Source organism: Schistocerca nitens, chromosome 1 (genome assembly GCF_023898315.1).
Source record: "Schistocerca nitens isolate TAMUIC-IGC-003100 chromosome 1, iqSchNite1.1, whole genome shotgun sequence".
In the NCBI taxonomy this organism is placed as follows: domain Eukaryota; kingdom Metazoa; phylum Arthropoda; class Insecta; order Orthoptera; family Acrididae; genus Schistocerca; species Schistocerca nitens.
The window spans coordinates 479,908,906-479,935,741 of NC_064614.1; the positions used below are offsets into that span (position 1 = coordinate 479,908,906).

The 26,836-nt window shown below is 40.8% G+C and overlaps 1 protein-coding gene across 1 annotated transcript in view; it reads left to right on the top strand.

Annotated features, from left to right (window-relative positions):
• The window catches only part of LOC126255192 (uncharacterized), a 298,436-nt gene that overhangs the window by 209,169 nt on the left and 62,431 nt on the right, over positions 1 to 26,836 (top strand). Inside the window, exons 5-6 of the mRNA XM_049955377.1 lie at positions 957 to 1,148; positions 3,577 to 3,727. Coding sequence (XP_049811334.1) covers positions 957 to 1,148; positions 3,577 to 3,727 — 343 coding nt within the window. The remainder of the gene's footprint in view (positions 1 to 956; positions 1,149 to 3,576; positions 3,728 to 26,836) is intronic.

Genomic DNA, 26,836 nt, shown 5'->3' on the forward strand with positions numbered 1-26,836 from the left:
GGAATATGTTGTCATGACTTGCAAAGATACATAAATGTTAAGCTTTTCCAAAATTAATGGTTTACACAGTTAATTTGCATTATGGTAAACAATGAATTTTTAAAAATTGAATTATAATTGCAAAACTGAATGAAAAAGGTTACTAAAATTTATACACTGTTAACACTGATTCCAGAACTTGTTCTTTCTCCTCAAAACATCCCGAAATTCATATCAAAGTGGCAATGACTTATCCTAACTGTACATCACTTTGACTAAGAACATACATTAACTGGTCTGTGACACAGTTTAACATTTTTGTCACAACCACTTCACAAAGTTGCACTAAGTGGCCCTATCCACCAAGTGTCCCTGCACGCCACCAACATCTGTTATCAGCGTGTATCGCACACTATGAAACCCACTGTTTCAGGCACTCCACATGACCCAACACAGCCTCTTTCATTACAATGCGTTCCAGTATCCGCACACCTTAAATTAGTACATTACAGAATAAAATATTTCATTTCTATTCATTTGTAACTGACATTCTTTAAACTTAGTGCATTACATATGAGGTTCTCCTGGAGCTCTTGTGGTAGTTCATAACATTGTGTTTTAATGTGAACTGTCAGAAAGAGTAAATAAAAATTGAATGGGTCGGCACAAAAAAGTGTTAATTCACAACAGTGTATTTTGGACTATTACATGTTGTATGTTTGGTTAGTTACAGAGACAACAACATACTTAAACATGATAAGACAGGAATTTATACAGCAGACAGTGCTTTGTCACAGTACATCAGGAACTACTTGATATCAGCTTGTGCTGTATTTGAAAATGCAATAGGTTATGAGATCAGACAAATCTTTTTTAAACCGAGTTTTAACGCTTTCTTCCCCCGACTCCTTCAGTTGTAGCTTTGTTACATTTGTTGAAACTTTATTTGTAATTGTTTCATTTTTCTATATTTTCAGAATATTAACAATGAGTTTCCATGCATAGAGCTCCCCAGACTAGACCAGTTGGATTTTGATTTAGGCATACTGTCTCTAGAGGGGAATGGTGTAAACCAGACTCAAGCTTTCTCTCTTCCTCCTCCTGCACATGCTCGCTTACAGGCTGAATCATATGCGACTCAAGGGTTACCAGAACATCAACATAACCAGGTATTTCAGCTTTATGAAAATTATATTGATTGAGGGACTGGCCACCAATGCATTTAATTTAAACATCATAAAATTGGAAAATAAATGGAAGATTTGATGTGTGAAGTACTGTGAAACTTAATTAAGAGTTAAAGATAAATTTCCCAATTGCATCTTCATATTATACTAGTATAAAGCTCCGTCTCATTCATTTTAAAGTTTTTTTTTCATATTTTGCATTCTTGTTTCCCATGTGCTATTCCAGCTATAGTTATAGGACTCTATTTTTGGAAGAAATATTGGGTACATAGTAATCTGCAAGGAAAAGTAACATGTGCAACAGCTGGGGTGCTTTGATAAAATTCTTCTGCAAAGCTGTTCCTGATTATCGCAGGTGACAGCAAGGCATCTGTTAAAGGTTTGTGCTGCAGCTTATTGTTTCATAATACAAAAATACGTGGAAACAAGTCTTGGACTGCATCGTTGATAGAGCATCAACACGCAAGAAGCTGAAACTGATTATGGTGAAGAGGAACATTAGTATGCTGCTTGCGTCACATTGAAAACCATGTTTATTGCTAAACCATTATTTATTTGACCTTGCTGTTTGGTGTCACATTCTTATCAGATATTGTTAAGAAAAGAATTTTAGAATCACTTTTTCACATGTTCCGTTGTCCACTGTAAGAGCATCATCAACATGATCAAACAATTTTAGTGGTAGACACTGAAAAAGGGGCATTTACATGACAGTGAAGATTAAAATTCCAAGAGTATGCACCCCAAAAAGATTAAAGCAACATATTACTTCCTCCATCGTGTATATCACAAAATGAGTATACCAAGAAAATCAGGTTAATGGCTGTTATTCTTTTCATGTACTATTCACAAGTGGAACAGGAGAGTTGGAAAATGATATTGGTAAATGATGTAATATCTGTGACAAACCATAATGTGTCTTGGGGAATATGAACATAGAGATAGTTAGCATTAAATGTGTTTTGTATCTGTCGAGAAGGAACTCTTGCGTTAATACATATATTTTCCCTCTAAGGTTACTGCCCAGATTTTCGTAGTGTACTGTTCGACTAGTTGGGAAGCAAAATTTTCTGATGAAGCTCCTATATGAAAAAAGTTGAATAAGACTGGCTGCTAATCTGTACTCTTTTCTGTGAATTGTATCGCTCTCAGTTTTATTATACAAGGTGTGTCCAGAAAGGAAGAAACATCGAACACAGAGTGCCAACCAACAGAGGGAGGAGGCTGCGGCTATGGAGCACACATAGCAGGAGGTTTAGACAACAAACTGCCATTTGCTGCAGTTCGCTCTGTTAGAAAGTGAGATACAGGCGATGAAGTGAGGTTGTGCACAAGCTGCCTGTTGGATTTGTGTTGAAGTGATAGTGAAAGAGCTGGTATGAGTCACACACAGTGTTACGAGTTAGCTCAGCAGGGCAGAATGTTAGTCTGTAACAAACCAAACAGAATGATTTTCTGCTGTGTGCAGGAAGAGGCTGAATTTTGGGAATACCAGATTTGGATGTTGCATCATGTCAATTCTCTGGCTCACATGTCACACCTTGTCCACAGCTGTCTAGCAAAAACATTCCCATTGAGCCCCATCGTATTCTCCAGTCTGAGCCATAGTAGACTTTTTCCTCTTTCGCAAAATTAAAACCACATTGAAAGAACATAGTTTCTGAACCAGAACATTCTGAGCCATAGAAGAGATTTAGGACAATGGACAATAGATCTGCTAACCACCCCAGAAAATGCTTTCCAAGAGGCTTTCCAAAAGAAGAACAATGATGGGGGTAGTGTATTGCTAGCAGAGGGGACTATTTTGAGGGCAACAGTGCTTAAAAATTTTGTACAATGAGCGGTAAAGGTGTTAAATTGCAGTTTCTTTTTTATCACCACTGTATTTACACACTCTGTGTGAGGTTTGGAAGCAGACCAGTGATGACCTGATTGAATATTGAATATGACACTCCAGATGTTTACAGCACTGCATATTGACGTAACATAAATGCATGCTTTCTTGTTGCAAGCCACCAATAGTGAAAGGTAAAAACTTCATTTAGATGCGATGTTTTCGACAGATATCCTGCATTCTGATAGAAAACTCAGAAAAACTGCCTTATGTTGACTTTTTTTCCAACATGCAAATGTGAGCCACAAATATGTTATATGTTATTTTGATAACAGGAAGCATATAGGTCATTGTAAATTAGTAGCTGTAAACAAAATATTACCCAATTTTTAGAAGAAAGATGAAGCTGAAAGTGCCATATGTGTGTTACTTAGAGACATGTGATACACAAGACTTGTTATTGCAGAAAATGTTATGTTGTTTTTAAAAGTGGCTTTTTATCTTAAGTTTTGAATTTTTGTGTGGCTGGTGAACTTGAACATGTGTGTAAAGAAAATAATTATTCTGAATTTGCAGGAATCTCATCAGAATTTCTGTCATATTGACCCTGGGAAAGATTTATCATTAGGAAGTACATTTACTGGAAATACTCAGTTATCACTATTTTCTTCATCTGACTCTACTCAGCAAGATACAGCAGCACAATCATTAACAATTAATGCTACAGGTAATGGATGTTTATGTATTTCATAAAATAAATACCTTGTAAAATGCTAAATGGTTTGAGGAAATTAATGTGGTATGCTGTTTAATGAACTTCCGTTGCCTCAAGTTCCTACAACAGTAAAGTTCTGTTCATTGACTTTCAAGGTGTACAAATTTCATGCAGAATTATAGACTATAAGTACACAGTCCAAAATTATATTGTTATTTGTTTGTACCATTAAATTACAGCCATGAGAATAATAAATGCGAATAAACAATAATGAGGATCTTAGAAACCCAAATGCTTATAAGGCTAGATATTAAGGGACAATAATTTTCAGAAACTTAGGAATTGCAGTTGAATTAGTAGAGTAGCAAGATGGATTAACTGGCATTTAATGGAAGGTGATAAACAAACACCAAATAGAATTTAAATTAGGATATACATTTTATTGAAGTGGAATAGTGGAGGGAAGAAATTCATATATGGAGTTAACTGTAAACAAAAAAACTGTAATAACTTCAAGTTGAACAAATATATTTCAAGGAAGATCCAATACATGAAAGTCACAGATCAAGTAAACAGAGTAAGACGTGTATACACTTTAACAGTCAAATCATAACTGAGTCCAAGTCTAGCAGCCGCTGGCTGGCTGGCCGCTTAGGTGGCGCTGCTGTTGCATGGCTGGCAGACAGCGCCGCATGTAGAGGATGCGCATAACTGTGCGGCGGCACTTTGAAAGATCGGCGAGTCACAACACTTTTCCCCCCTTTGAATTTTTTGCACAGGTCTTGATATAGGTGGCCTGTAGATTGCTAACATCCATAGGTGTTGTTGGCTGGCCATAAAGTCTCGAGGAGGAGGTTTCCTGTACGGACGGAAGTGTCCCTGATGATAACGGGTCGAGATGACAGGAGACGTGGGGGTCGAATCTGCTGGGGCGATGTGTCTGCGTCCGTAGGAGAAGGAGGCGAGTAGAGTTGCTCCGACAAATGATGGTCATCTGGTTCAACAGGAGACATGGGCGATGTGTCCGCATCTGTAGGAGAAGGAGGCGAGTAGAGTTGCTCCGACAAATGATGGTCATCTGGTTCCTGCATGGGCACGTCTCCTGATGGCGTCAGTTCTTGTGCTGGCACCGATATGATGGTGAGAGGACTGCGTTGTGAGTAATGAGAGATTTCAGTATCCCGAGCGTCAGGTAGACCCGAATATGGTGTAGCGGCATCCGGAACAGGCGTTGCCGGCACACGAGGCCGAAGCCGGTCCGAAGGACACACTGCAACACCCGTGTCCGTCTGGATTTCATACAGGCGTCGGTAACAGTGTCGTAAGATGCGGACAGGAATCCATTTTGGCCACCTGCCATATCCCCGTTCTCATACAAGGTCGTCGGCGGTGAACCGGCCAAGCGAAGGCACCCGCAGCCGTGAGGTGGAAGACCGCAGAAGATGAAGTAGCATGCGGGGCTGTCGGGCATGTAAGAGCTCAGCCGGGCTGTGGTTGCCCATGGGGGTGAAACGGTAAGAAGCCAGAAATTGGAGAAGCGCATCATCAGCAGAAGAAGCCATGAGTTTCCTCATCTGAGCCTTAAATGTGCGGACCAGTCGTTCAGCCTCACTGTTTGACTGTGGATGGAACGGAGGGGCCGTGACATGCATGACGCCGTGACAGGCACAAAAATCCGCAAAATTGGAAGAGGCAAATTGCGGACCATTATCAGTAACAAGAGTAGAGGGAAGGCCTTCCAAAGATAAAATGTGAGCTAGAGCATTGGTGGTTGCTGCGGTGGTAGGCGATGTGCAACGGACAATGAAAAGAAAGTTAGAGTAGGCGTCAATAACGAGAAGCCAATAAGTACCTAAAAAAGGTCCCACGAAGTCAGCATGAATACGTTCCCAGGGCTTCTCAGGCGAAGGCCACGGTAACAAAGATGACTTCGGGGCGGCGGCCTGTGACGCACAAGGGCCACAGGCAGCGACCATTTGTGCGATTTCAGAGTCGAAGCTGGGCCAGTACACATGACAGCGCGCCTGAGATTTTGTGCGAGAGACACCCCAGTGCCCTTGGTGAAGGAGGCGCAAGACCGAAGCACGCAAAGACGCAGGTAGCACAACACGCGGCGAAGCATTTTCAGTGGAAAGGAGGATAACACCATCCCTAGCCGTGAGGCGGTAACGCAAAGCATAGTAGTTCCGCAACGGATCAGAAGTCTTAGCGGACGAACAATCTGGCCAACCCTTCTGAATACAGTGTAAAACCCGGGAGATGGTAGGGTCAGAACCCGTAGCAGCTGCCAGACAGTCCCCAGTGATGGGGAACCCAACCACAACCCGCTGCTCGGCAACATCCAGGTGGAAACACAAAAGTTCGCCTCTATCGAATGCCAGATCAGGACCCATGGGAAGGCGAGACAGTGCATCAGCATTCGCATGTTAAGCCATCGACCGGAAATGAATCTCATAATTGAAACGAGAAAGTAAAGAGCCCAACGCTGGAGGCAGTGTGCAGCCTTGTCGGGAAGTGACGTTGATGGATGAAACAAGGAAACAAGAGGTTTGTGATCCGTAACAAGGTGAAATTAGGATCCATAGAGAAAAACACCAAACTTATGAAGAGCATAAATAATGGCCAAAGCTTCTTTTTCAATTTGAGAATACTTTTGTTGGGAATCCGTGAGCGTTTTGGAGGCATAAGCAGTGGGTTGTTCAGAACCGTCAGAGAAACGGTGCGCAAGGACTGCATCGACCCCGTATTGCGAGGCGTCCGTGGCAAGAACAAGATGTTGGCCAGGTCGATAAGTAGCCATGCACGGGGCCTGTTTCAACATAGTCCTCAATTTCTGGAAAGCCGCATCACGTGACACTGACCACTGAAAAGGCACGTTTTTATGCAACAGGTGATGCAACAGCTGAGCCACCGAAGCAGCAGATGGTAGAAACTTGTGATAGTATGCTATTTTCCCCTAGAAGGCCTGCAGTTCCTTAACAGATGTAGGACGAGGAAGGGCATCAATCACAGCGACAGTTTGTGGAAGCGGACGAATACCATCCCAAGAGAGCTGAAACCCCAAGTACGTGATAGATGCCTGGAAAAATTTTTATTTCTGAAGATTACAGTTAAGACTGGCAGTCTGTAAGACATGAAAAAGTGTGCGGAGACTTTGAAGATGTTCGTCAGTGGTGGAGCCAATGACAACAATGTTGTCCATGTAATTTATACACCCAGGGGCAGTTCCAAGAATCGCTGAAAAAGAGCAGGGGTGCTGGCAACCCCGAATGGCAATGATTGGTATTGGTAGAGGCCAAAAGGCGTGTTAAGGACCAGAAACTGCCGGGAAGCAGTGTCGAGGGGAAGTTGATGATAAGCTTCTGACAGATCAAGTTTAGAAAAATACTGGCCTCCAGCAAGTTTACTGAACAATTCTTCAGGTCGAGGCATAGGGTAAGTGTCAATAAGGCATTGAGCATTTACAGTAGCTTTGAAATTGCCGCAGAGACGAATATCACCATTTGGCTTAGCAACGACAATGACAGGAGAGGACCACTCACTGGAAGTGACAGGAAGCAAGACCCCTGAAGCAGTGAGACGATCCAGCTCCCGTTTTACCTGATCACGAAGGACCACAGGAATGGGCCTAGCTCGAAAAAACTTAGGCCGAGCAGTGGGTTTGAGCATGATATGAGCTTCAAAGTCGTTTGCACAGCCTAACCCAGGAGAAAAAAGGGTCAAAAATGTCATCGACAAGGAATCCAATTGAGCCTAAGGAATAGCATCAGAGACGAGATTGACAGAGTCATCTATGGAGAACCCAAGAACGCGAAAGGCATCGAAACCAAAAAGATTCTCTGCGTTACTATGGTCAACCACAAATATGGGAACAGTGCAAACGACAGATTTGTATGATACCTCAGCATCAAATTGTCCCAAGAGAGAAATCTTCTGTTTATTGTAAGTCCGTAATTGCCTAGTGACAGGTTCCATGATTGGAGAACCCAGCTGAAGATACATCTGAGAATTGATGATAGTGGCAGCAGAACCAGTATCCACCTGCATGCGAACATCTCGACCAGGTATTTGGACAGTGAGGAATAACTTCCCTGAAAGGGAAGAAGTACAATTGACAGACAACACAGAATCAGAATCAGCGTCATGTTCATGAACATCATGTATGCGGTCAGATTTGCAAACGGATGATGTATTACAAAATTAGTACATAAATGATGAAGTCTGATAACCTCTTCAAAATTTGGATTCTTTGAATCTGTGGACTTGTTACTGGCTGTTGTTGCAATGATCCTTCCCCATCAATCTCATACACAAATAATTCAAGTAAAGAAATTATTTAACATATTCTAAAATACAGCATACAGATTGAAAATAATAGTAAGGTAAAACTCATCTGCTAGAATAAGATATCTACAACCACTTCTTTGGTCACACTTTGTACCAACTGGTTCTCATATTTAAAGTTTTTGTTCCCCATATTAATGTTAATTTCATATTATGTACAATAAAAATGATGCTGTGCATATATTGTGTAGTTCTGATTTTCTTTTTGAATTTTATATATTTTTTTTACTCATTTTTTTATTTTGTATAATTTTTTTACTTATGATTTTCTTTTTATTTGAATTTTTGCATTTTTTTGTATATATGATTTTTTTTAAGTGCAGCTAAAGATACATCAGTATTATCTAAATTTTTTACAATTATTTATGTGCACTTGCCTCTCTACTACAATATTACTACAAGCCACATTCTTGTGAAGAGAACCTTTGCTCCCCACAACATCAGTATAAAGATTAATAAATTGCTCATATATCATGAGGCTGTTATAACCTTTAATCACTAATAAATTGCGTGGATATACAAACGTAGAAACAATAGCGGTTTACATGCTACCAAATCCGAATCTGTCATTAGACTGCCGTGCCGTGACATGTGGCCGGCGCCGTTCATAGCTAGGTGGCGCTCCTGCGCTCAGCCGAGTTGTGGAGCGCCTCTATCACCGTTTTCGCGTACTGACGTAGCGGCACTGTTACAACACCTTTCCCCCCTTGAAAAAAAGAAAAAAAAAAACACTCACTTCCTTGGAGACACGGACAGGGGGGAGACATCCATGGCCTCTTGGGAAGAGAAGATCCCGCAGAGAATCACGAGAGTATGGTCGAAAATGTCCAGGACGGAAGCTCGTGCGTGGAACATGCCTCCTGGACGAGATGATGGGTGAAAACTCCAGAGCAGCTTCCATAGGTGTCGTGGACCTGGGGGTGTGCTCCAGCGAGATGGGTCCCGGATAAGGCGGCGTCGCGACTGGGGCCAGTTCCGGCGTACTCGGAAACGGTAGCGACGTCGGCTGCAACAACACGCACGGGAGATCGGCAGCAGCGACAGGACTGGCTTCTCGGGCTGGTGGAGGCGAAGGAAGGTGCGGTGGCACCAGCGTGGCCACCACTCGTGGGTACATTTGGTCGTAATGGCGAACAACCATGCCTCACCATTCGATTGCGGATGGAAATGGCGGCGCTGTAACATGATGAATCCTGTGTCCAGTACAAAAATCATGGAGGGCCTGCGAAGAGAACTGAGGGCCATTGTCCGTGACGATCGTGGATGGAAGGCCTTCAAGCGCAAAGATTTTGGACAAAGCCAGCGTCGTTGCCTTCAAGCGCGGTGGCCGCGAAGAGCCTTGACCACCCCTGGAATCCATTTAGGGCGAGATCCATACCCTCGTGCCCACACGTCGGCGCCCACCGAGTACTTGCCTGCACTAGGGGACACAGTACAAGGCCTGACAGGGTGAAGCAGGTGCAGTAGAGTGCGCAGTTGGCGGCCATGCAAGAGTTCAGCAGGGCTGCGATCACCCAGAGGCGTGAAGCGATAAGAACTCAGAAATTGCAACAGAGCGTCATCTGTGGAAAAATCACTAAGGAATTTTTCCATCTGGCTTTTGAAAGTGCGGACAAGGCGCACGACCTCACCATTCGATTGCGGATGGAAATGGCGGCGCTGTAACATGATGAATCCTGTGTCCAGTACAAAAATCATGGAGGTCCTGCGAAGAGAACTGAGGGCCATTGTCCGTGACGATCGTGGATGGAAGGCCTTCAAGCGCAAAGATTTTGGACAAAGCCAGCGTCGTTGCCGCAGTGGTGGGCGATGGACATCGAACAACAAACGGAAACTTCGAGAAGGTGTCAATCAACAGTAGCCAATAAGTGCCGAGGAAGTGGCCGGCAATGTCACCGTGCACCCGATCCCATGGCTGCGCCGGATCAGGCCACGGAGAGGGCGTTGTACGGGGTGCAGCCAGTTGTTGAGCACACTCACCACATGCAGCGACCATGTGGGCAATGTCCGAATCAATACCGGGCCAATAAACGTGCCTGCGGGCCAGGGACTTAGTCCGAGAAATCCCCCAATGGCCTTCATGCAACAGTTTGAGAACATCTTTGCGAAGAGAGGCTGGCACCACGACCCGTGGAGATGCGCCATCCGTGGCCAGAACAACAACACCCTCACGAGCAGACAGACGTAGGCGCAAGGCATGGTAGTTGCGAAGGGGATCCGATGCTCGGCCCTTGGTCCTGTCCGGCCAACCCCGTTGAACAATACCGATCACCTGACGCAGGACCGGGTCCCGCACAGTAGCCGACGCAACCTGCGAACCTGTAAGTGGAAAATCCTCGACTTCGCGACGTTCTTCCTCATCAATATGGAAACAGGGTAGTTCATCTCGATCAAAAACTGGGTCGGGGCCCATCGGCAAACGCGACAACGCATCAGCGTTGGCGTGCTGGGCCGTGGGGCGATAGTGAATCTCATAGTGAAAACGAGACAAGTATAAGGCCCAACGTTGCAGGCGGTGAGCTGCCTTATCCGGAAGCAACGCCGATGGGCTGAACAGAGAGACCAGTGGCTTGTGGTCGGTGATGAGGTGAAATTTAGAACCATACAAAAAAACGCTGAACTTTTTTAGAGCATAAATGATAGCGAGTGCCTCCTTTTGGATTTGAGAGTAACGCCGTTGCGCATCGTTGAGGGTCTTGGAAGCATAGGCGATGGGTCGTTCTGACCCATCCCCATACCGATGGGCGAGAACAGCCCCTAGGCCATACTGTGATGCGTCAGTCGCCAGAACCAAGTGCTGACCCGGACAGAATGTGGCAAGACAAGGCGCCGACTGCAAATGAGCCTTCAGGCGGACAAAAGCCTGCTCACACTCGTCGGACCAACAGAAAGAGACGTTTGTGCGTAACAGCTGATGCAGAGGATGAGCTACCGCCGCCGCGGATGGAATGAATTTGTGATAATAAGCAATCTTGCCTAGAAACGCCTGAAGTTCTTTGACCGTAGACGGCCGGGGTAGAGCGGTAATGGCCGCAACGTGCTGACGTAGGGGACGTATACCCTCACGGGACAAGTGGAAACCAAGATACACAATGGAGGGTTGGAAGAACTGTGACTTGTCCAGATTGCACTTCAACCCAGCCGAATGCAGAACCCGAAACAGTGAACGCAAATTGCGAAGGTGCTCCTCAGTGGAGGCCCCCGTGACAACAATGTCATCCAGATAGTTGATGCAGCCAGGAACGGAAGCCGTGAGCTGTTCCAAAAACTGCTGAAAAATAGCTGGCGCGCTAGCGACGCCAAATGGTAACCGCTGGTAATCATACAACCCACAAGGAGTGTTGATGACGAGAAATTCCTTGGAAGACGCATCCAACGGCAACTGATGGTACGCCTCCGATAAGTCAAGTTTGGAAAAGAACTGGCCCCCAGCGAGTTTGGTAAATAACTCCTCAGGACGGGGAAGAGGATAAGTGTCAATGAGGGTCTGAGCGTTAACAGTGGCTTTAAAATCACCACACAATCGCAGACTCCTGTTTGGTTTAGAAACCACCACGATTGGCGATGCCCATTTGCTGGAGGTAACAGGAAGGAGAATCCCTGAGGCTTTTAACCTGTCTATCTCAGCCTTGACAGGTGCACGCAACGCCATCGGAATAGGGCGTGCCCGGAAAAACTTAGGGCGAGCTGTAGGTTTAAGAGTAATGTGGGCTTCAAAATCCTTGGCACGACCCAGACCGGCTGAGAACACGGACGAGAATTCAGAACACAATCCATCCAGCTGTTGATACGGAATATCCTCAGATATGAGGTGCACATCATCATCAATGGAGAACCCGAACAACTGGAAAGCATCATACCCGAACAGGTTTTCAGTGCCCGCATGATCCACCACATAAAACGTGAGGGGCCTAACAACAGACTTGTAGGCAGTGGAAGCATCAAACTGGCCAACAATAGGAATTTTCTGTTGATTATAAGTCCTCAGATTTCACGTAACAGGAGACAAGGGAGGGGAGCCCAACTCCAAATACGTGCGAGAATTAATGAGAGTTACTGCAGAGCCAGTGTCCACTTGCATGCAAATGTCTTTATCCAGAACACGAGCAGTGACAAACAACTTATTTGTTTGAGAAAGCACACAGTTAACATCCATGTCCGATGCCTCGTCCTCGTCGACAGGAACTTCAGGGGACTGACACACAGAAGCAATGTGGCCTTTTTTTTTCTACATGAATTACACGTGACCCAACGTTTTGGACACGCGGCCCTGTCATGCTGTACAAAACAACGTGAACGAGAAGGAAGTGCGGAACGAACCTGCTTCTGTCGTTGCTGTTTTCGCTGCGAGCGTGGCGGTCCAACGCGACGTTGTTGACGCGAGTGAAACGCCGCCACATCGTCGTTCCCCTGGGAAACAGACAAATTGTTCGTGTCGAAAGTTGTCTGTATAGCGCCTACATCACACCACGCGTCTATTTGCGCACCAGCAGTGTGAGACACTTCAAAAGATTGAGCGATGCTTAGAACTTCTGACAACGACGGGTTTGGCAGTTGGAAAGCACGTTGCTGAACTTCTTTATCAGGAGCAAACCGTAGAATAGCATCCCTAACCATTGAATCGGCATAAGACTCATGATGAGTGTCCGTGACAAACTGACATTTCCGACTCAGACCGTGTAGTTCCGCCACCCAAGCCCGGTAAGATTGATGGGGCTGTTTGCGACACTGGTAGAACGCCACGCGGGCAGCAACGACGTGGGTGTTTTTTCGGTAATAGGTAGACAATAAGTCACACATTTCTTGGAAGGACAGAGAGGCAGGTTACTGCAGAGGGGCTAACTGAGATAGCAGCTGATAGATCCGTGGGGAAATCTAAGATAGAAACAACGACTGACACATAGGAGCGTCGACAATGCCGAAAGCCAAGAAGTGTTGCCACAAACGCTTCTCATAATCCTCCCAGTCTTCAGCGGCCTCGTCGTAAGGAGGGAATGGAGGCGGAGAAGAGGAAGGCAGATGATGAGTAAGCGACGTCGACAACGCCTGAATAGAAGCCGTCAGTTGTGTTTGTTGTTCAATGAGCGCTTGCATAAGCTGTTCCATGTCTGCCCCGACACGAACACACAATTCCACAACGCAGAAAAAAAAATATACCATCCTCGTCGCCAAAAAGTGTTATAACCTTTAATCACTAATAAATTGCGTGGATATACAAACGTAGAAACAATAGCGGTTTACATGCTACCAACTCCGAATCTGTCATTAGACTGACGTGCCGTGACATGCGGCCGGCGCCGTTCATAGCTAGGTGGCGTTCCCGCGCTCAGCCGAGTTGCGGAGCGCCTCTATCGCCGTTTTCGCGTACTGACGTAGCGGCACTGTTACAACAGAGACTTTATCTAAAATTGGTTTTGAAACTTACATCTTTGCATGCATGTCCTCACATTCATGCCTTCACCCACAGGGAAGACTTAGCTTCCAAAAATTAGAAAAAAATTCATAAATGCTCACTATGGAGAATTTTTTTATTTTTTATTTTATTTTATTTTTTATTTATTTATTTATTTATTTTTGTAAAAAAAGTAGTAATAAATCTTTCTCTCATTCTTTGTTACAACAGTGTTTTTTCATCAATTTCAATTAACATTTGACTTCAAATTATTAATTTATACATGCAAATATAGAAACTCGGTTGTACAGGTAGTTTTGTTCTAGCAAGCATATTCCAGTGGAGGACTTTTGTTTTAGATGAAAATAGGTTATTTAAATTTTGAAATTATGATTTCTGTTTATATAGTTTCAAAGAGACAACATTCCTGAGACCAAATAATTTCTTTGACTTAGGGTATACGAAACGATAAGTGTTACGGTGTGGATTATCTATGACTTCAAAAGACCCAATACAGATATCAAAGAATTTTTTAATTTCTGAAGTTAACATTTTTGATTTTTCATGTGATTTTACCAGAACAAGATCCCCAATTTCGAAAGTGGTTAATTTTACCCTGTTGTTATGTCTTTTATTCCTCTTTTCCCCTTGTTTCCTCATAGTTTCCCTGACAATATCTTCTCTCTCTTGCATAGTTAAAGGTGTACATTTAGGAATTTCAATAAGTTCTGATATAAGATTTGCAGGTCTGATATTAAACATAATCTCATATGGTGAAAATCCTGTGGAACTATGTTGTAGGCTATTCATAATATCTTCCAAATTTCGAATGTGCTCAAACCAGGTTGGATGTTTATGGCTACAATAGGTTCTGCAAAGTCTCCCAATTTCCCTCATATATCTTCTGCAGGATTGGTGGATGGACAATAAACAGATATAAGTATGTGCTTCAATTTTGATCTTTCAATAAACTTTTTCCAAAGTTTAGAGGTGAACTGTGAACCATTATCTGATGATATAGCTTTTGGTTTACCCACCTGTGCGAAATAATCTCTTTCAATATTTATTATAATATCATAGCTAGTAGCTTTCTTCGCTGGATATAGTTTTATTAATTTTGAAAATACATCTACCATAGCAGACATGTAACAGTGACCTCCTTTACTCTTTGGTAACATTCCGTATAAGTCTATAGCGATAAGATCTAATCTTTTTCCGGAATAATGTTTTGCATCTCTCCACCACGTCTTTGATTGCTCACTTTAACTCTCCGTCATTTGTCACAGGTTGCCAATTCTTTTCCTCCCTTCTTTCCAATATTGAAAAAATAAACGTTTTCTTGTATCTTTTGAATGCACTTCTGTATCGCACAATGACCAAAATTTTCATCTTTGTAAATGATCAGCTTTTCAGCATCTGCCTCTGGCCAACAAAGTTTCCAATTATCAGAATCTACATCTGCTCTCCGAAATAATATCCTCTTATGTAATTTGTAAAATTGATCAAGTTTCTCATACCCCTTCTTGCCTAAACATTCTTTGATTAATTTCCAACTTTGATCTAAATTTTGATTTTCCCTAATTTTGTTACACATAGCTCTAATTGTTTTCTCATTTCCCACCCCTTTCAAGTATCTAATTTTAAATTGCTTTTCCTCCTCTTGTTCAAAAATCTCCTTTTCTCCCCCAATTGGTAACCTTGAAAGTGAATCAGCTACTACATTCTCAGAACCTTTTATGTGCTTCATTTCAAAGTCAAACTGTTGCAGAAATATTGCCCATCTGGTCAATCTACTGTGGTATAATTTGCACTCTTGTAAGTAACTCAAAGCTTTGTGATCCAAAAATACTATGGTTTTATGTCCAATGAGGTAAATTCTAAATTTTGTAAAAGCCCAATGAATTGCCAAAAGTTCCTTCTCTGTGACTGTATAATTTTTCTCATGCTTGAGCAACATTCTGCTTACAAATGCTATGGTACAATGTAGCTTAACTCCATTCTCTATTCTTTCTTGAAATAACTCTGCTCCAAGCCCATAATTACTGCTATCAGGGTTCAAACAAAATGGTAAATTAAAATCAGGTCTGTGTAATAAGTGTTGCTTCCTCAACACTTGCTTAATTTTATCAAACTCTTCCTGACAATTTTTATCCCAAACCCAAACAGTGTTTTTCTTGAGTAACTGACTTAAACATGGTGCATTCAGACTCTGATCACTTATATATTTTCAGTAATAGCCGCATAATCCAAAGAACGACTTTAATTGTTTTTTAGTCTTAGGAATAGGAACTTCTGAAATTGCTTTAATTTTTTCTGGGTCTGCCTTTTCCCTTGTCTTTGACAACATTTCCCAAAAATTTTAATTCAGAAACTGCAAATTTACATTTCTTTAATTTCAATGTCATCCCCCCTTTCCTAAGTTTTTCACAAACTGACTTCAAAATCGAAAAATGTTCCTCCCAATTTTGCCCTGTAACCAAAATGACATCTACATAAATTATCAGTTTAGATGCAAGTTCTGGCCCCAGTACATGATCCAAAGCTCTTATAAATTCGGAAACAGAATTTAACCCAAATGGCACAACACAATATTGGTAACTCTTACCATTGTACAAGAAAGCGGTATATTTTCTAGAATTAACAGAAAGTGGTACCTGATGAAAACCCGAAGTTAGATCCAAACTTCACATATATTTTATATCTGTAAATTTATAGAGTAACTCGTCAATATTTTCGGGATGGTCTGTCTGTCTGAACAAAATTTTGTTTACGTGTCTAGAGTCCAAAACCAATCTTACTCCACCGTCTTTTTTCGAAACTACTACTAGAGGATTATTATATGCACTGATACTCCTTTCTATTATATTACATCCTTCCATCTTTTTCAGCTCTTTCTCAACAACAGGTCTTTTTGATATTGCAATACTGTATGGTTTTATGAAAAGTAGTTCATGAGGTTTTACCTGAAGCTCACACTGATAACCCTTTACATCATCCCGACCAGGTATGTCACTGAAAACATCACTGTATTCCCACAGCAGATTTTCTAATTGTTGTTTTTGCTCCCCAGATAAATTTTGTGTTTCTTAAATTTTCAAATTTACTAAATTTCCACATTCAACTTCATCAGTATCAAGTGTATGAATTTCAATGTTTTCCAATCTATTTTCTTTTAGTAAATACTGTCAAAATTTCCATTACTCTGATTCCAAAGTGTCTTCACAAATTTTCTCTGAATGTATTCCCTTTCACTGGTTTCTATGAAAATTTTTCTTCCACCCCAATGAAATGCTGTATTTACTTTTACTATCCAATTCATAACCAAAAGAAAATCCTCATTAAATTCCTGAATTACAAAACATCCCTGTGTGAACAACTTGCCTTCAATTAAAAATGTCACTAAAGCCTGGCTTTTTACCAATTTACTGCTTTTCCCAGTAGCACCTTTTATCTTTACCCCAACAACTGGCATTTCAACATAATCTTTCCCCACTTTTAATTTCTTGCTTAACCTTTCAGACATTCCTGAGACCTCACTTCCTGTATCAATTAAACATTTAACAACCCATGACCCAATTTGAATTTTTATATAAGAACTGCAAAATTGATCGCTTTTTGCAGAACCAGTATCCTCATGTAATAAATCACTTTCAATTTCCCCAAACCTATACTTATCAGAATCATATGGTATACCATTATATGTATTATTTGTCACAGTTATAAAATTTGCACAAGATACAAAATTGTCATTAGTACTCTCTATTATCTAAAATAGCCAAGAATTTTCATCCAAATCACATTGTATACTATTGAAGTACTTACCCTTCAGCTTTTAAAAAAATAAAATTCTCATCTTTTTCCACCACTCAGGACATATGGTTTCAAATACATTAATAAGCATCTTTCTAAAGTTTTTGTCAAAAGAAATATTTTCATTGTTCAGCCATAGATTCATAAGAAATGTGTGTGTGTCATTAGTATCTGTAAATGTTTCACTTAGGCTAGAAGTTATACGTGTGTCATCATTATTTGTGTAGTCAGATTCTTTACCAACAACATCAAAATTCACACTTTTACATTCACCCTGCTTGCGAGTCTTATTCATCCTGGTAACATCCCTGGGAATTTCTATAATATTCTCACTATTTAATCCATTTTCAACCATGTGTATACCCAACTCCCTATTTAAACTAGTGAAACACCTTTCCTCAACATCATCATCAATATCATTACCATCATTATCAACTTCATCATCAACATTATCATCAACATCATTATCATTGCACATATTCAGGTCATACACATTCAAATTATCCCCCAAAATATTATTTCCCTATTCTAAATTTACCAGATCCCTTTCACCAATATATTCATTCTCTCAGCATGCACTGTCTCTTTCATTCACACGTCTCTGAACTACTACAAATCTTAATGAAGGTTTCTCGGGTCTCCAGCCGGGTGGTAGCGTTGATATCTGGCGACGTTTCGGGAAGTGTCATACTACCCATCTTCTGGCGAAGTGTCGAGATTCGCGAAGAGCGGCCTATTTATATGCGCGGTCACCCCCCTACACTAGACCTCGGGTGGCTGTGGTGGACCAGCGGCGTGCGCGTGGTGGTGGGGATGGCGGGCGCCCCGGCGGCCGCGTTCGGTTCTCGGTGTAAGCATTCTGTCTGCGTCCGCGGCGGAGGACATTGACGCGCTCCCGACGGATTCCCGCTATCGCAGGGTTCCATGCTGCACTGAGTTGGTATCTCTCGTCTCTGTTGACCAGATTCTCGTGAATCCTTATTTCTATGGATTCTTTGATAACGCTTTCCCAAAAGCCAGATGATCGGCACAGTACCTTCGTGTTTTCGAAGTTGAAGTTGTGTTCTTCATTGATGCTGTGTTCTGCTATGGCTAATTTTTCTGTGTGGCCTAGTCGCACACATCTGATATGTTCTTTGCAGCATTTAGATATGCAGCGCTGTGTTTGCCCAATGTATTGCTTTCCGCATTCGCATGGTATACTGTATACTCCTGGTGTGTTAAGGTTCAGCACGTCTTTGGCAGAACCTAGGAGCTCCCTCGTCTTCAGTGGTGGCCGAGAGCGGACCCATGTACAGAAGGAACGCGAGTCGTTTATCTTCTTCGTCTTCATTATTTTCTTCTGGGGTTCTCACTGCTTCCTTCTTCCTTTTAAGCGCCCTGTTGATCTGCGTTTCACTGTAACCATTTTGTTGGAAGACTTCCCTCAGGTGTTGCAGCTCGGATAGTAGGTTGTCTGTCGCAGACGGCGTGCGCCCTATGTACCAGGGTGGTCACTGTTTGTCTTTGTGCTGGATGGTGGCAGCTTATTGCATGAAGGTATAGATCTGTGTGTGTGTCTTCTTCCTATATACTGCATGGCCTTGTGATCCATCTGTCTTCCTCTTAATTAAAATATCAGGGACGGGGAGGCATCCATTTTCCTCCATTTCCATTATAAATTTGATGTTCGGATGGATGCTGTTGAGGTGTTCAAGAAACTCATCTAGCGCCTGTTTGCCATGTCCCCACACGACAAAGTGTCGTCGACATAGTGGAAGAAGTGCTTCAGTTTCTGTCTCGCAGTTTGAAGGGGCACCTCCTTTTCCATTGTAAATTTGATGTTCGGATGGATGCTGTTGAGGTGTTCAAGAAACTCATCTAGCACCTGCTTGCCATGTCCCTACACGACTGCCAGACAGAAACTGAAGCACTTCTTCTGTTATGTCGGACCTTCAAAGGGGCGTCTACTCGTTTTTTATTTCCTGAATAACAACTGGTTCCTGTTTAAACTGCTGATTGTAGTTTTGCCAATATCTCTGATCAACATTTCTGTTCCCATTCCTATGCCAAACATTACCTGGTTTTTGGTAGTTACTATTGTACTGATCTCTAGCAACATTTCTGTGATTTTGATCCCTAAAGTGTTCTCTATTTTGTTGATTATTTCCGTGAAAATGTTGTTCTTGTTTTGGATGAAAATTATGGTCCTTCTTTTGAAAATTATTGTTACATCCCCCTGAATTTTGACTGACACCATGATAATTGTTTTGTTCCCTGTTTTGAAAGTTATCATTTCCCCAATTTTGACCACTACCTTTCTGGGTAAACCCACTGTGTGTTCTTGTTGTTACCCTATCCAACTTTCAATATAATTGAGAAACTGCTCAACATTACTTCAGGACAATGAACTAAACTCAACTGCATTGCCGATGGCAATCTTCTCTTTAAGGTATCAATTTTGATCAAGTCATTCAAAGGTTTTGTTAAATTAATAAGTTTTTGAAGTTCACTTTTGCAAAATTGTTTCATGCTTCCATCTGATTCTCTGTAGTTTCTCCCATTCAAAAATTCACTTTTGATTCTAGTTTGTTTAAGATCATCCCAAAAATTTTCCAGAAATTTTGATTCAAATTCTGAAAAGATCGTCCCCACAGTCACAATCTGTTTTGCCCAAGTCAAAGCTTTGCCTTCCAAGAATTTTTTCACAAATTTAATTTTCATATCATCTGGTGAGTGGGGTAAAAAACAATCCTTACAATACTGTATAAAATCAATGGGATGTAAGGGTCCATCTACCAAAAAGTGCTTCACTGGAATATTAGATACAAAATTGCACATGTTGACAGTGTGATTTTTGCTTTGAAATTCAATGTCGAAATTTTCAATTTTTTTCGCTAAGTTCTTTAACAGACCTTTTTTTTTTCTAAATCATTGCATTCTACTTTTTTTTTTCTAGAGTAACCAAACGAGTGTCAGTTTTTTGTTCTACATTTTTTACTAAAACTTTTGTGTTTTCATCCAATTTTTTAATTTCCCCTTTTATCTCATTAAAATCAATTAAATTTCTTTCCCTATCTGCTATTAGCTCATTTTTTACAGTATTAATTTCATCACTCAATTTAGCATCAGTTTCTTTTACTTTTGCTTCCACAGATTCAATTTTTTCCTCAACACCCTGTTCGAAGGATCACCCACTTGGGTATTGACTGCTTGGACTTCCAACAAAATGTTATCAATGTTTTTCATCCCAGTATGTCTTATTGTCATCAACTGATTGTTTAATTTCTTTCGTGAAATTTACAAGAAAACTTTTTAAATCAAATTGATTGGTTCTTTCTGTTTCATTTGACCTGTCCTGATTTTCGAAGTCTATTAAATTACTATCTTCTACTTTAGGCACAATACTCTCGAAAATCTCATAAGTCATTGCGAAGAAAAAAAATCAAAAACACAGCAATAGAAAACATACGAGGGTTTCATGACTTATCTGGAACTCTCTTCTACTGTTGCAAATCCACGTTTTCCATCCATGTGATTGTTGACCAAAATTCTTGAAATTCCTTCTTCTGTCAAAAATTATACTTCCCGATGAACACAAATACTGCAACACACATTTTGAAAAACTGGTAATAACACAAAAATTTTCTTCATCGTAGCACTGTTGAAGATCACGTGAACACAATATCCCGGCTGAGCCCCCAATTGAAATATGCTCACTATTTTTATATACTTGAATTTAGCATATTTCGTGACAGTACTCACTTTTCTGTGAAAATGTTTATAAGATGATATTTGACTTTTTAGTGTTGGCTTCAGTCGTCTAGTGGAAGTATGATTCCATAATGCTCTTTCGTTGGCTGATGAAATGTCCTGGTTCAATGCGTTTGCCTCATTTTTCTCTCATCAATGGACACACCTAAAAATTTGGAATATTCTACCTTAGCTATATGCTTCTGATTAAGGTCTATATTTATTAATGGCGTCATACCATTCACTGTACGGAACTGTATGTACTGTGTCTTATCAAAATTCAGTGAGAGTCCGTTTACAAGGCACCACTTAGTAATTTTCTGAAAGACAGTATTGGCAATTTCATCAGTTAATTCTTGTTTGTCAGGTGTGATTACTATACTTGTATCATCAGCAAAGAGAACTAACTTTGCCTCTTCATGAATATAGAATGGCAAGTCATTAATATATAATAAGAACAACAAAGGACCCAAGACTGACCCTTGTGGAACCCCATTCTTGAATGTGCTGATCTTTGCATGTTACGAGAACTACTTATTTCAACTTTCTGCACTCTTCCAGTTAGGTACGAATTAAACCATTTGTGCACTGTCCCACTCATGCCACAATACTTCAGCTTGTCTAGCAGAATTTCATGATTTACACAATCAAAAGCCTTTGAGAGATCACAAAAAATCCCAATGGGTGGTGTTCGGTTATTCAGATCATTCAAAATTTGACTGGTGAAAGCATATATGGCATTTTCTGTTGAAAAACCTTTCTGGAAACCAAACTAACATTTTGTTAGTACTTCATTTTTACAGATATGTGAAGCTACTCTTGAATACATTACTTTCTCAAAAATTTTGGATAAAGCTGTTAGAAGGGAGATTGGACGGTAATTGTTGACATCAGATCTATCCCCCTTTTTATGCAAAGGTATAACAATAGCATATTTCAGTCTATCAGGGAAAATGCCCTGTTCCAGAGAGCTATTACACAGATGGCTGAGAATCTTACTTATCTGTTGAGAACAAGCTTTTAGTACTTTGCTGGAAACGCCATCAATTCCATGTGAGTTTTTGCTTTTAAGCAAGTTTATTATTTTCCTAATTTCAGAGGGAGAAGTGGGTGAGATTTCAATTGTATCAAATTGCATAGGTATGGCCTCTTCCATTAACAGCCTAGCATCTTCTAATGAACACCTGGATCCTACTATATCCACAACATTTAGAAAATGATTATTAAAAATATTTTCAACTTCTGACTTTTTGTTCGTAAAGTTTTCATTCAATTTGATGGTAATACTGTCTTCCTCTGCTCTTGGTTGACCTGTTTCTCTTTTAATAATATTCCAAATTGTTTTAATTTTATTATCAGAGTTGCTGATTTCAGACATGATACACATACTCCTGGATTTTTTAATAACTTTTCTTAATATAACACAGTAGTTTTTATAATTTTTGATAGTTTCTGGGTCACTACTCTTTCTTGCTGTCAGATACATTTCCCTTTTCCGGTTACAAGATATTTTTATACCCTTAGTAAGCCATGGTTTGTTACAAGGTTTCTTATGAGTATATATAACTATTTTCTTGGGGAAGCAGTTTTCAAATGCATTTACAAAAATGTCATGAAATAAATTATATTTTAAATTGGCATCAGGTTCACGGTACACCTCATCCCAGTCTAACTGCTGTAGGCTTTCCCTGAAATTTGCAATTGTTAAATCGTTGACTGGACGTACTACTTTGGAGGACTGTTTAGTATTGCTGAATGGAGCTATGTCATATATTGTAACTAGCTGTGCACCATGATCAGAAAGACCATTCTCAACAGGCTGAGCATTTATCTGGTTAAACTTATCTTGGTCTATAAAGAAGTTATCTATCAGTGAGCTGCTATCCTTTACCACCCGAGTAGGAAAATCAATAACGGGTGTCAAATTGAAAGAACCGAGTAATACTTCAAGTTCATTTTTCCTATTACCCTCTTTCAGAGAATCTACATTGAAGTCCCCACAAATAATAATTTGCTTCCACCTGTCTGACAGATAGCACAACAAGGAGTCCAAATTTTTCAGAAATAGATGAAAATTTCCTGATGGGGACCTATATACAGTTACAATTATAAATGTGCCTTTATTTAATTTAAGCTCACAGGCACATGCTTCTATATGTTTCTCTACACAAAACTTTGTGCTTCCTTCTTGATGTTTATATAAAAAAAGTAGTAGAATAACTCATTTTTTGCTGGTCACTTGCAAATTATTATAACGGGGACCTGCACATTGTTCCACCGTCACACACCAGTTCACTGCCGACTGACTACGGTCAAAGACGACTCCAGTGTCAAAGACATTTCACACAACACACAAGCTTCCACTTTTAACCAGTCTCTTTGATATTCTTCGTCACATCTACTAATATAAATCAATATGCTGTCAGTCTCGGACATATAAGCAAATTAGCATAAAAGAAGGCAAATTACAATTCACAAAAAATATTCTGACAAAAATATAAGAAAACATTTACAACCTCCCTCATTAGATTTGGTGTCGACAAATCCGATAGAAAATAACACATCTCCCAGATCCATTACAACACGTTGCCTAACTTCTTTGTCGGGCGCCGATCGGATAATAGCATCCCGTACCATGGAATCGGCGTAGGATTCTTTGTGAACTTCAGTAATAAATTGACACTTTCTACTGAGGCCGTGAAGTTCAGCAGCCCAAGCGCGATATGATTGATTCGGTTGTTTTTGACAACTATAAAAGGCAACACGAGAGGCTACCACATGCGTTTGCTTTTGAAAATGAATATAATAGAGGGAAACATTCCACATGGGAAAAATATATCTAAAAACAAAGATGATGTAACTTACCAAACGAAAGCGTTGGTATGTTGATAGAGACACTAACAAATGCAAACACACACAAAATTCAAGCTTTCGCAACCCACGGTTGCTTCATCAGAAAAGAGGGAAGGAGAGGGAAAGACGAAAGGATGTGGGTTTTAAGGGAGAGGGTATGGAGTCATTCCAATCCCGGGAGTGGAAAGACTTACCTTAGGGGGAAAAAGGGACAGGTAGTCCAGTCAAATAGCAGATATACCTTGCAAAAGGTGGGGTAGAAGATTTTATTTTTTTAACTCGTTCATATTGTTGGAAAGGTTAGAAAACCAAGTTTTGCCAACAAAATTTCTCTTGGGGAAAACTTTCTGCAGTCAAAAAACTTAGAAAATTTCGGACTTTTTTTAGTTTTTTCAAAATATCTCAGTTTCATTTGCTCCTATCGCTTTAACGTCTATTGTCTTTTTTAAAGAGCACAAAATTCTCTACAAATTTGATTCTTGCCATTTTTTTCCACCCCCAATATCTAAGGCGCTACAGCGCCTCAAAAAATACCAGTTTTTCAAATTTTGAGCATAGTGGTAAGATACCTTATTTTTGAACACTATTTTTTCAGTTTCTGTTTGTGTAGTATAAATACATTATACATCATTTTATATGTTGGAATTTACCACCTCGCTTTCAGGTATTCAATTTCTCTGTATGCAACATGAGGATTGCTGGGCACCCAACTATTGTGATTCTTACATCACTACCTGAAGTTCAGTATGGGCCACCTCAGCCCTGGTATTTGTAAAACTATAAATATAAAAATACATCATTAACACACACACACACACACACACACACAAAGTAAATTGTCTCAGGAAACTGAACTATTATTAGCTGTAATAGGCAACCTAATTATGTAGGTAATTATTCTTGTGTATAAAAGCCACACAGTTGACATTAAAAATAAGTAGCTTTATTACAATTAATATGCATTGTCAGTTCCAAAAAAATGTTGACAGTTCTGGGTGTGTAATACTTGTAATATCGCACTTTAGCGCACTTGAGACAGATATGAGCATCACTTCCAAAGTTTTGATGGGCCAGGTTCCTCATTGTCACCAGAAATACCTTGAGTTACGGATTCAGGGTCTGTACATAAAGTTGATCCCAAGATTGACCTCGTCTTTAAACAGCAAGTCAACCTCGGCAAGTTTGTTGATTTCGTCAGTGGTTTCCTCAACATCCTCAATAACATCTTCTTCACTGTCTTCATATAAAAATTTTGGCACGTTTTCACAGTTGACACCAATACATTTCTTGCAAATTGAAGAACATTTCAAACCCGCTTTTCTGCAGGAGCACGTTCCACCACAGTTCAACTTGCATGATCATGAAACAATGTGAAGAAGTGCTTCAGGTGCTGGATCTTGGGTCATTATAATGAGTATTGAACCGTGGTCACTATGATTCCAGCCCCATTTCTCTGGAGGTTTCCAGTTTCCCATCCAACTTTGGACTTGTCGGTAAGTCCGCAACAAATGATGTTGTGCAGCATCTTGTGTAGGTGGCAACCGTGCAAGATTCAGTTTACTTTTTGTGGCAGACTTGGCGAATAGCTGGTACCGCAAATGGTCTACTGTGTGGGAACTGCTGACACCTCCACTATACAATGCGATAGTAACCTGTTCTGCTGTTGTTAATACTTCACGGGTAGCATGTGGTTTATTGAACGTGCAAAGAGCTGAGGTTAGGTGTTCATTTTTCGCAACAATATTGCAGCACTTAATCTTTCCTTGACCAAAAAAAGCGGATGTTGTATCACATCCGCTAAAGGTGTGAGTGAATAGAACATATTCACTGTCAAACTTGTAAGATGCAGTGGAAAACCACTTGTCTTCTGCATTTCCTCTTCCTGGCTTTAAGAAAAATAAGTTTTCAATGCCTTGCCCCAAACCGGTCATGAGCACAAGCAGGTCAACACCTTCTCCTACAATACAACACTTCCAAAATCTTTGGTTCTTGAAATGGCAGATGTTACAATCATAACGTCAGCATCTTCTTGTGCCTGGCTTTGAAGCTGTTTCAGCTATCACCACATCGTCACCATATTTCTGGAAAAGGCCAGCCTTGACAGTTCGAATATGAGGACGAGGTAATGTGGGTATTTGCTCTAACAGATCGTCCATAGAAAACTGACATTCTTCCGTACTGGTTTCCAGGTAGGCAAATATAGCCTCCATGCCTTCATCTACTTGTGTTGCAGGTCGGTAACCTCGTTTCTGTCCAGTAGCTGAAACACGGTGAAAGAACTTTCTGTAGCAAAATCTGTGGTATTACCCATCTGCAGCAACCAAATCATTTACATTTAGAAACCGCTCTATCACTTGTTGACCAAATTCATCACCACGTCATTTGGCCTGTTCTAATATTGTCGATTGCACTTCCAATTTCATTACTTTGTAAACAAAATTTCGTTTGGCATATGGCAATCTTAACTGCTTGGTTAAAAAGTCATCAGAATTCCCTTTTGCACATAAGAAGCATTTCTCTTTGATATTGAACTGACCTTTTTCCTGCGACAGACGTAGCACGCCTGTTGGTTCCTGAGGATGTTGAAGGCTAGCTGCTATCATTCTCTCATTGATGTACTTCTTGTAGCATGCTTCATGCACCATCACTTCACTGAGCGTTTTCAAAAACGGCTGTGAGCAGACTCCCTGCGTTTAGCACTGCAATTGATATGTGTTCTCAGTTCTTTCTTTTTCACATTGCGTCCACCACTCACCACAGTTTTTTCGCAAATGAAACACAAATTCATGTCAGACATACTCATTTTGAGCACCACAACATATGCTGAATGGAAGCGACTCTAAACTGTAGGACCCTTATTGTTGTGTGCTAATAGCTGTCAGCGCACTGTGAACAATCACCAGAGATAATCGCCTTCCGCCCGCCAAAGAATAAATATGCTTTTGTCCACTAAAGAACAGTTCCTACATACTTTTTCTTATAACTGATCA